The 12,050-nt window shown below is 30.3% G+C and overlaps 2 protein-coding genes across 2 annotated transcripts; one reads left to right on the top strand and one right to left on the bottom strand.

Moving 5' to 3' along the window:
* Positions 1 to 318: 318 nt before the first annotated feature.
* On the top strand, positions 319 to 3,398 carry PHOX2 (Octicosapeptide/Phox/Bem1p (PB1) domain-containing protein / tetratricopeptide repeat (TPR)-containing protein). Its single transcript, XM_047308138.2, has 2 exons — positions 319 to 526; positions 653 to 3,398. Exon 2 carries the CDS (start codon positions 666 to 668, stop codon positions 2,994 to 2,996), a length of 2,331 nt encoding a protein of 776 aa, XP_047164094.2. The 5' UTR covers positions 319 to 526; positions 653 to 665; the 3' UTR covers positions 2,997 to 3,398.
* Positions 3,399 to 7,450: 4,052 nt separating this feature from the next.
* LOC124833703 (1-aminocyclopropane-1-carboxylate oxidase-like) lies at positions 7,451 to 8,767 on the bottom strand. The gene is made up of 3 exons (XM_047308241.2): positions 8,582 to 8,767; positions 7,935 to 8,495; positions 7,451 to 7,850 (listed from the first exon to the last, which is right to left on the bottom strand). Exons 1-3 carry the CDS (start codon positions 8,684 to 8,686, stop codon positions 7,539 to 7,541), a joined length of 978 nt encoding a protein of 325 aa, XP_047164197.2. The 5' UTR covers positions 8,687 to 8,767; the 3' UTR covers positions 7,451 to 7,538.
* Positions 8,768 to 12,050: the final 3,283 nt, after the last annotated feature.

Below are 12,050 nucleotides of genomic sequence, written 5' to 3' on the forward strand. Positions count from 1 at the left end.
TTCCAGGAAATTAAAAACAAAAACCATTGAAATCGAAACACTTATCATTTATCATAACGATACAAACAACTATGGCAATCTTAATCTAACCCGGTTGTCCTTCTCCGCCGTCGAAAATGTATCATGCACATTGAAACAAAGAGTTGATCTTAGGCGCAATTTATAGAGTGGTCAATTCGGTACAAACCCTAACCTGTCATAACCACTGGACAAAATTACCCCTCCTCCTTATTTTATTTACGAAAATACCTCTAAACCCTACGAAGTCAACAACAGATTCATCACATCATAGGGTTGAGAATAAGGAAGAAACAATGAATCTCCTTGTGATAAGGAACTAAACTATCTAGGGTTTCAGACGCACGCCGAGTTCTCAAAACCCAACAAATACCATTAAACTAACAAAACTAAGCTTCCAGACCTCCCTTTTTTATTCAATGCCACAAGCTATCTTCTTTTTCTTCTTCTTCTAGAGTCTTCTACTGACACAGGTTATCCAGTTTTCGTTTCGTGCGGCTTCTCACTGGTAAGTGTGAACTATTTTTTTTTTTTTTCAATCTCTCCTGTCTCTCTGTTAATTTAGCCTTTAGATTCATGGCAACGATTATTCTAGTCTGTGTTGATTTGAATTTGAGTGAATAATGACGCGTAGGAAGGACAATAACATGGGGAAATCAGGGGGTAGGAGAAAGAAGGGTGGTTCGAACCCAAACCAGGGTGTGGTTGATAATTCGGGTTCGGGTGTCGGTGTCCCACCGTCTAATGGTGGGTCGGAGTTGTTGGATTCGTCGATATTTTTGAAGAAGGCGAATGAGATGAAAGAGGAAGGGAATAGGAGGTTCCAGAATAAGGACTATGCGGGTGCTCTTGAACAGTACGAGAGTGCTCTTCGTTTAACCCCCAAAACGCACCCTGACAGAGCCGTTTTCCACAGCAACAGGGCGGCGTGTTTGATGCAGATGAAGCCCATAGATTATGAAGCTGTGATTTCTGAGTGCACCATGGCGCTTCAGGTCCAGCCCCGCTTTGTCCGGGCCCTTCTTCGTCGGGCCCGTTCCTTCGAGGCTGTTGGGAAGTATGAAATGGCTGTGCAGGATGTGCAGTTCTTGTTGGGTGCTGATCCTGGTAACCGTGATGCTTTGGAGATCGCCCAGAGATTGAGAACTGCGTTGGGGCCGCGCCAGGAAGCCCAGCAGGACCTCCAAAGTCGACCCTCTCCAGCTGCCCTTGGCGCTTCCGCCGTTCGTGGCGCCCCTATTGCTGGATTGGGGCCATGTTTGCCAGCCCGTCCCGTGGCGAAGAAGGGATCCAATTCAGCAGTTGGATCTGTTGTTTTGCCTAATAATAACAAGCTAGACGGCAAGGCACAACCGGTTTTACCGACTGAAAATGGTTCTGATACCAAGTCCCACTTGCCAAAACTGATGTTGAAGCCTTCAAGTGGTTCTCCAAAGCCATCTTACCCTGGAAAGGATGACCACAAGGAACAGTCATCGGGCATTCATGGGCAGCATTCTCAGGCTGCAATTCTGTGGAGACCGTTGAAGCTTGTTTATGATCATGACATTAGGCTCGCACAGATGCCAGTCAATTGCAACTTTAGAGTGCTGAGGGATGTAGTGAGCAAAAGATTTCCTTCGTCAAGTTCTGTTCTGATCAAATATAAGGATTGCGATGGTGATCTGGTTACTATAACCTCTACTGATGAACTCAGACTGGCAGAGTCTAGTGTTGATAACCATCTCCTCAAAGAACTTGGGGAAGTTAAAAGTGATTCTGTTTCAATGCTGAGACTGCATATTGTTGAAGTTAGTCCAGAGCAGGAGCCACCTTTATTGGAAGAAGAGGAAGAAAAACCAGTTGAGAATGAAGGGGTCAAGGGAGATGAGAGCGGATCTCATTCTTCCCTTGCTGAATCTGCCTCTGAAGTTCCTGACAGTGAGGTTGATAAGATAGGGAAGGAGGCTCCAAAGGAAAAGCCAGGAGCCACTGGAGATACTGAAAGCAAAGAGGTGGAGATGGATGATTGGTTGTTTGAGTTTGCTCAGCTTTTCCGCTCACATGTTGGTATTGATCCAGACGCTCATATTGACTTGCATGAGCTTGGCATGGAGCTTTGTTCTGAGGCACTCGAGGAAACAGTAACTAGTGAGGAGGCCCAGGATCTGTTTGACAAGGCTGCTTCAAAGTTTCAGGAGGTTGCTGCTTTAGCTTACTTCAACTGGGGTAATGTTCACATGTGTGCAGCTAGGAAGCGGATCCCTCTGGATGAGTCTGCAGGGAAAGAGGTAGTGGCTGAGCAGCTTCAAGTGGCTTATGAATGGGTCAAGGAAAAGTATTCGTTGGCAAGAGAGAAGTACGAGGAAGCACTCTCGATCAAATCAGACTTTTATGAGGGACTGTTGGCTCTGGGGCAGCAGCAATTTGAAATGGCTAAACTTCATTGGTCTTTTGCACTTGCTAAGAAGATAGATCTATCTGGCTGGGATTCTAAAGAGACACTTCAACTTTTTGACAGCGCAGAGGAGAAGATGAAAGCTGCAACAGATATGTGGGAGAAACTAGAGGAGCAAAGAGCAAAAGAGCTAAAGGACCCAAATGCAACCAAGAAAGATGATTTATTGAGAAGAAGAAAGAAACAAGGAGGTACCACTGAAGGTGAGTCCTCTACTGTTGGAGGTCAGGGTGATATATCTGCAGAAGAAGCTGCTGAGCAAGCAGCTGTCATGAGATCTCAAATTCACCTCTTCTGGGGTAATATGCTTTTTGAAAGATCCCAAGTTGAATGCAAATTAGGAATGAGTGGTTGGAAGGAAAACCTGGATGCTGCAACTGAACGCTTTAAGCTAGCAGGAGCTTCTGAGGCAGATATTTCAATGGTTCTAAAGAATCATTCCTCAAATGGAGATGCTAAAGATGGAGATGATAAAAAGGTTGAGAACACACGGCAGAACAAGACCATTAAACCAGAGATCAATAAAGCTAATCAAGTATGAGATGGTTTGGATTCGAAATCTCTTCTGCGGCTTTATTCAGTTGAGCGTTAAATGAAGACCCTGGACAAAGAATATCCTTGTTGCTTGGAGTTTAGAAGCGATATCTTATTTTTTTTTAAATAGAAATTCAAAATTTAGGTTGCCTTAACTAGTTAGTTCTGCCCTTTTTCTTTTTCCTTTCTCTGAAGTTCTCAGCGATCTAATGAAGGGAGATTATTTTTTAACATTAGTTACGCAATCATTAATCAATCTCACTTGCGAAGGGCCAATCATTTTTGTCCCCTGCTGTGTTAGTTATGCGGATGCAACTTAGTTGAGTATTGCTTACTCACTCAAGTTTCTGACATTTGTATTGGTTGCCCTTATCAATGTGCTGAATGTGTTGCTGAGTTTATAACATTATGTCCTAAGCTTTGGAGAGTGAGTGGAAATTTTGCAATTGGGAGTGGTAATGTGAACTTTATCGGAAGTCCTTAAGTCATTGTTCCCAGTTTGCTAAAAATACACCTTTAGTTTTCAGCTACAGTGAATGAATAAAACAACAAAAGTGAAAAGCAAATATAGCGAAGGACACAAAAGAGATGAATTACCATGAGTTTGAGTGTCTGTACTCAGTTGTTTCATTGAAATTGGCTACTGTGATAAATGTCTTCAAATATGGAAGTGGTAAGATTATATCAAACATTATATACTAATTTGGTGAATAATGTTGAAAAAGGTTTTACAAGCATTTCAAACTCGATCCCTTATCATGTGTGCAAATCCAAGCATGAGCTTGAGTGAAGAATCGTTTCATTGACAAACATTGGTTGTCACAATATGCATTGGTCAAATTTCTTGGTTATGTTGTGTAATTGATGAGTGTGATTGGCAAGCAAGAATATCTTCCACGTTTCAGCTTATAGCCCTTTCATTACGTCCCATCTTGGTATTTCCCAATTTTATTTTAATCATTTCAAATATATTGAAATAGGAAATTAAATTGTATAATCAACTTCCTTGATGGGACGGGACGATTTTGTTATTTTGTTATGTTGTTGCTTGTCTTAGATTTCCTTTTGAATTCACTCTGAATGTTTAATATGTTAGATTTTTGCATCCTGTGCTTTGAGTTCATTGCTTCACAGAAGTAATCACGTTTTCTAGAGAATTTAATAAATGATAGGTCTGCAAGAAATCAATCTTTCCCAAATGCGAAAATTAAGTTTGCAGGGCATGCCAATAGGTCTGCAAGAAATTATAACTACAACTCAAAGTAAGTCTAAGGCTTTGACTACTTTAATCACTTTCACTAAAAAGACTTTGCCAACTATTAATTCTCTTGTTTTATTTCTAACTTAGGTGTATTTATTAGTCTCTAATAGTACCATTGAATCTTCAAAAAAAATCATCTAACAGTTTTTATTAAAATGATGTTCTTCATTTATATATTATAATTTTTTTTATTTTTAATTAATATGTAACACATCTTTTTATGGATAAATATATACATATCAAACGCGTAATTAGACATTAATATAGTCTAATCATAAATGAGATATTGAATAAATAATAAATCTCTAGTTAATATAAACTTTTAAACATATTTTATTTATTCATATTTTCTTCCAAAAAAAAAGATTTTCATAAAACTATTGGATTTTTAGAATTTAGAAAGCATCGTACTTTCACCACACATTCCCAAAATTTTACATATTTCATATTAACATAATAAGTTTGTAAACTTTTTTTATTATATATTACTCAACTTTATCCTTGGTATTCCCAATTCACGATTTTATGATTACATGAAATTGCATCTGCAATATTTATAAAATGAGAGTGAAGATTGAAACCATGGTCCATTGTCAGTTCTCCAATCAGCCAAAATTACCTAATTTTTTACAACTCTTATCGCGACACTGTTGGAAGTGATTCAGGGTCGGTTTGCAAATTCAAAGATGATGCTTTTCTACCTACCTTTCATTCTTAATATTATCAACATTTTCTGGTTTGGTTGCATTCCTATTTAGAGGGAATGCTCATTATTTATGGCATTATTTTATCTGCTTCCTCAGGAGGAAACTTAGAATCCCAGAAACAATCACAAACACACAATTTTCCTTTTTTTAGTAGAATAACTGATGTACCTAATTGCCTATGCAATACAACTTTACAATTAAGTGCGATATAAATTAAATTTAATTTAAATTTTATTGTTCCTATCATAATATTTAATAGTTTTATAATATTTAGAAGTCGAGACCTATGATAAATAAGCTCTAAAACAGATCATTTCTTAAATATATGGTAATTGATCCATAAAATATGTTAGATACGATATCTAAATCTATTTAGTTAGATCAAACTGATTTTGAATCTAGTGATTTAATTTAAATTAGTTTAAATTCATATATATAGGATAAAGTCCATGTTACTATACATGATAATTTTAAACTCGGTTTTTACTTAAATTATTGTGATTATTATTTTTTTATAAATAATTAGGACATATCTTAAGATTGGAAAAGTGAGTGACTATATATAGAAAGACTAATAACATTCTGACTTAATGTTCAATTATCCGAGTTGAAATATTTTCTTTATGTATTGTTTTTTTTTTAATTATTTTTGTAAATAAAACTCTTTCTTATATTTTGATCGTATGACAATACGAACACCTATTTCTAATTTACGTGTTTGTCTAATTTTTACTTTTTGAAAATTTCTAATTAATGGATACTGAAGTTTAAAATAAATCCAATTTAGAAATTATCAAACTAAGTTATTGAAGAAAGGGCAAAATACAAGATTCTACTATTAATTTAATTTAACAAACCAAAAAACAATACAGTGCAAAAAAATTCCTCCACCAGTTATTATCAAAGGTGGCAGTTATAGGCACTCGATAAGATTAAGGTAGGTAATTTAACTTTTTATTCCTTTTTCTGTTGCATGACAACATTATTAGAAAGCATAATAACAAGACAAAGAAAGAAGGGTTTACTTTCTAATAAAATAAGTGAATCAATACACGAAACCAACTTAACCATCACTCACATTACATAAATAAATATTTTATTTTTAAACCATAAATTTGGTTTATGCTACACATGCATAACGAGGCACCTATAGCAAAGAAACATAGCAGTAGTCATATATTATTATTATAATTATTATTGTTATTTTCTAATATAATATAATATAATGGCTGAAGAAGAATTTGGGCTTAGACAGTTGCTATTGGGCCAAAATTAACGTTGGATGAGTCGATGGCCTTCATAGGAGTGCTTCATCCTACACCTCCAACATCTCATCCTGCACCTCCAAAAATTCCATTTTTAACCTTCTGACATCCTGCACCTCTAATTTTTAACTTTTTTCTCTTTCTTATTAAAGATATTTTAATAACTATCTTTTTATTTTCTTCTCTTTTTTATTAAAGACACTCTACACCACCTTAAAATTAATTCTAATTTAATTTAAAATTTAAATATTATTTAATATAATTTTATATTTTAATAATTATTAAAATATGATTTATATTATAATAATAGCTATATTAAAAAATTAAAAATCAGTTTTGTTTTTTATTTAAAATTTAATCAATATTTAATTTAATTAAATTTATAGCATTATTTATTATATTTTTATATTTTAATAATTATTAAAATATGATTTATATTTTTATAATAGTTTTATTAAAAAATAAAAATAATAATAATTAAAATAAGAGTAAAAGTAATAAAAGTAAAAATTATATTAAAAATCACATTTAATATATTTAAATATATTAAATTATATCAAAATATTAAATTAAATTAAATAATTATTAAAATTTAAATAAAAAGCAAAATTTTAAAAAGTTATCGGATATTGACGTCCGATAAATTTATAATCGGATATGGATATCCGATAAATAAATTTTTCTAAAATTTTGATTTTTATTTCAATTTTAATAATTATTTAATTTAGTTTAATATTTTAATATAATGTATTTAAATATATTAAATGTGATTTTTAATATTATTTTTATTCTTATTTTAGTTATTATTATTTTTAATTTTTAATAAAACTATTATAAAAATATAAATTATATTTTAATAATTATTAAAATATAAAAATATAATAAATAATGCTATAATATTTAGTTAAAATAAATATTGATTAAATTTTAAATAAAAAGCAAAACTGTTTTTCGATAACAAGTTTTTAAAAATTTTTGTTTCTATTTACAATTTAATAATTGTTTAATTTATTTTAATATTTTAATATAATTTAATATATTTGAATATATTAAGTCAAATTTTATATTATTATTATTATTTTATTTTTATTTTTATTTTTTTATTATAGTTATTATTATAATATAAATCATATTTTAATAATTATTAAAATATAAAATTATATTAAATAATATTTAAATTTTAAATTAAATTAGAATTATTATTAAGGTGGTGTTGAGTGTCTTTAATAGAAAAAGAGAAGAAAATAAAATGTATTTAATTAGAAAGAAAAGAAAGTTAAAAATGAAATTTTTAAAAAGGTTGGAGGTGCAGGATGTCAGAAGGTTAAAAATGGAATTTTTGGAGGTGCAGGATGAGATGTTGGAGGTGTAGGATGAAACACTCCCTTCATAGCTTCAAATCTGGGCTCTTTGGCCTGGAATTTAAGGCCAGCGTAGAGCTTCATGTAATCATCAAAAACAAACTTGGGATAAACTTTGCTACTCTCGTCTTCCTTCACCAACGCTTCCGCCGGAGCTATCACTGCATCATTCCCTGGATTGTAAAACGACGCTATGGACATTCTGTTCCCATCGGTTTGTGTAATCACACGATGCATCACACTCTTGTATTTTCCATTCGTAATAACCTGTTTTTACCACAAAAAAACAAGCAACCTAGGTTTTTACAAAAAATGTTGTCGGTGCATGTGATTTAAGAAAAACATACATACCTCAAGTTGGTCGCCAAGGTTGATGACAATGGAGTGGCGCATTGGGGGAACATCAATCCAGTGGCCGTCTTTCAAGAGCTGCAATCCACTGACCTTGTGATCTTGGAATAGTAGAATGATGCCACCAGCATCTGTGTGAGCTCTCAGACCCTTTATCAGCTCTGGCTTCGGACAAGGAGGGTAGTTGCTGACTTTGGTCCCAAAATTAGGACCCTTTGACCCATAAAACACCTTCTTCAGATACCCTTTCTCCAGCCCAAGATTCTCACACACCAACTCCAGAATTAGCTCGGCCAGTTTCTCCAGTTCCACAGCAAAATCCTTCATCACCTTCCTGTGATCTTGGGCGAGATCAGGAATGTCTGAAATGTCAGAGACAGGAAGATGGCGCAAAAAGAAGGTGCTTTCCCAGTCCAAGTCATTGATTTCAGACTCAGCACATTCAAATCCTTTGCTTGCCACCGTTTCCTTGAACCTTTCCTCCATACACCTTTTGTAGTGCTCTTTCGTCAGCCTCTCCACTCTGTCCATCAACTCTATCGATATTCCATGATTCACCACCTTCACACAACAAAACAAAATCACACAAAAAACCCTTCTAAAAGTTTCCTTCTTTAAACAAAAATATAGAGTTTGAAATTACGTACCTCAAAGAAACCCCAGTTCTCGCACGCATCTTTTATCTTCTCCATGGTTGTTCCTCTCTCTTCATTGTTAAGGTTCTTCATGTCAACAACGGGAAAATTCTCCATTTCTCTATTTTTTTTCTTTTCTTTTCTATCTCACTTTACCACCCTCTGCAACTGTATGCTGTGAGAAGAGCCTTTGTCCAGCCTGCAATTTATAGAAATCACAGTGCCTCATCAACAGATTATTTAATTTAAATATATAAAACAGATAAAGTTATGCTTTGTCTAGTGCTCTTCATGGCTACCTTCCCATTAAAATTTATAAATTCGTATCAAATATTTAATATATTAAACAAGTACAATTTTTTTTTATGTTCATACTTTAATGAAATATTGATTTTATTTCTTGAATTATTAAAGATAAAGTTAAGACATTAGATGTACTCCCGCAGACAGTTTTTAATTATGCACTGTTACGTGTTTTTTATTCTCGAAATAATTATTGTGAGAATGAAATATTTTCAATTGCGTGATAATAATGTAATGTACGTACGATTGAACAGTAACATTTTTCTTTCTTTAACCAAGTGTGCAAGGAATGAATGTTTATAATAATATTTAAGTTGAAAATCGGTTATTCCCAAGACGTCCTTCGGAGAGAGCTGCCATTAATCTTTTATAATATAAAAGAAGAAAAATGTAGATATTATTTTTAAATTAGTTTATTATATTAAATTAAAGTTAAGATTCAAATTTAATATTTAAATATTTTGAATGGATGAGAGAAAATATAATGTGTTGATGGGGAGCACTACTTCTGCTTCCTCGCAACCACACTTTTACACAATTCTTTTATTAATTAATTTCCCAGAGAGAAAGTATACAAAAACAGATATGTATTCTATAAATTACCCTTTATCAACAAATTTATGACTAAGTTCTACGAATAATCATTATTCCTGAAACTTTTCTTTTTATTTCATTCTAGAAAATAAAATAATATTATAATTAAGCTTCATATATTAACAACAACTTACATTAAAAAAATGTTAAAAAGTGAAATGAATCAAAGTCTTATATTAAATAAAAATAAAAAAATTAAATGTCATATAAAAGAAAAAAAATCATAAACCCAATATTTCAATATATATATATATATATATATATATATATATATATATATATATATATATATATAATTTAGCTCTATAAAAAAAACATGTAAATTGATAACATTCTCTCACTTTAAAATTTTTTTGGAAAAGAATTTCCCTCTGTTTCATTTGGTTGAGAGAAAAATTAGTTGAGTCTAAAATATAATAGATAATTGGAAATATAACCTAAAATTTAAATATATTTTTTGAAAATAAATTTTAAAATTTGTAACTTGGGATTTTATTTTTTAATTTCATGCATACTTATTTTATATAAAAACTTTTTATCAAAACAAAAGTGGTTGTCTCTTAAATCATATGTATAGTGAAAAGCACAAAGATTGTGTATTAAGAAAGTGTCTAATATTAAAAGGTTTAGAAAAATTGTCTAATGAATTTATTGAATGATATTTGGACTTAATTGTTTTGATGATTTTTTGTTATTTTGTTTTCCAAGTTAAAACTTTATGTATGTTGGTGAGTATGTTATATCTTGTGAATAAAGTGGATAGAACATATATTGTGAATAAAATTAACTTCTTCCAATAAAAAGTATTCCTAGATTATTTTTAAAGCAAGATAAATATTTGAAATACTCTTAAATTTAAATACAGTCTTTTAAATAAATTATATTCATAAATTTGAAAATCTATAACTGAGGAATATTTTTTTATGTTTAATTTTATACGTACTTTTTGTGTTATACACCAAGATTCAAATGGTGTATAAAGTGGATTGAAAGGTTCTTTAATGATTTGAAGTTAGGATAGAAAGTTGTGATGATTAGTTCTCAAAATCATGAATTGAGTGAAGAACATAAAATATAATTTCTCAATAAAGTTTCCTAAGTGTTAAACTCAGACAGTGCAACGCATGCATTAAATTATGCTTAGATTTAACTATTTTAATGATTTTTAGTTATTCCAATTTCAAAGTTTTATATATAGAGAATATTATGTGTATGTAAAAGAGCGATTGAATTTAAAAATACGATCAAATAGAAAAAGTAATTGAATTTAATTTTTTTTATTGTAATAATAAAATTAAAAAAATAAATGTAAATACCAAAAAAGAAAATTTTATTTTTATATAAATATAGATATTATGTAATTCTTATTTTTTTTAATTTAACAACTTTATAAAATCAACTAGTGCAAAAATTAAAATTATATTTACATTTTAATTTAGTTATACTTCTATTCAACAATAATTTATGCATAAATTAAAATTATATGATTTTAATCTATATATTCTGCATGATATATGACTATATTTGTTAATTTAAATAGAAAAAAGCAACTGACATAAAATTTAGTCAAAATCATATGATTTTGTAGCGTCCCATAATATCTGAATCGAAGAATGCGGAAGTAGTGGCTAGATAATCATTCAATTTAGAGAAATATAATGTCTTATCTTTCTTCAGTGCAAAACATTATTTCATTTATAACTTTATCCAAACAATTGAAACTTCATTTTCTAATCAAACTATGATAAACTAACTATACAATTTTAAATTTGTAACTGTTACTTTATAGTATATAAATAAATTTTAATTTTAGTACATGGTCAATGCCAGATATGATACATCAAAGTCTTATTATCTCAACTATTTTTGAAAGTTAAAAGTCAAAGTTTCAAAAGATATATTAGTTAATATACATGAAATATTGTATTAACAGTTAAATTATAGCATATATAAAATTAAAAAAAATTAATATATATATATATATATATATATATATATATATATATCATATTATCCCACAAGATTGAATTTGATTTAAATATTTATTAATTTTTTAATAACGTGTCACTCAATATTTAAAATTTTTTATTTTATATTTGATGTTCGAAATAAGAAGTATAATGAAGATTTTATATCGATTTTATATATGACTAAATTATAGTATGGACAAACTTAATTTTATTGAGTTTATTTTATTAAGTTAATTTGGTAGAATTGACTATAATTAAAACTTTCTTAATATTGTATGAAAGTTTGATATTAAAAGTTATTTAAAATTTATCCGAATAGAGATTTTTTGAATTTAAAAAGTTATATATCATGTAAGTCAACATTAGATTAGATATCTATTTTGAAAATATATTGCATAGTAATAGCAATAAGATGTTTTATCAAGAATTTATGTTTATCAAGTTATTAGAATATATCAATCCACAACTAATATAATCAGCAAAATGAATAGCTTTCAAATTAACATTATCTCTCAAATATAATTAGATTTCTCTGACCATGCTTATTTACTTAAGATTTAGTGTATGAACTCAAAGTTGAAATATAAGAGGTAGATCTTGATAAATATTCTTAA

The sequence above is a fragment of the Vigna umbellata genome, chromosome 1 (genome assembly GCF_029865625.1).
Source record: "Vigna umbellata cultivar VRB3 chromosome 1, Vumbellata_1.0, whole genome shotgun sequence".
Classification (NCBI taxonomy): Eukaryota; Viridiplantae; Streptophyta; class Magnoliopsida; order Fabales; family Fabaceae; genus Vigna; species Vigna umbellata.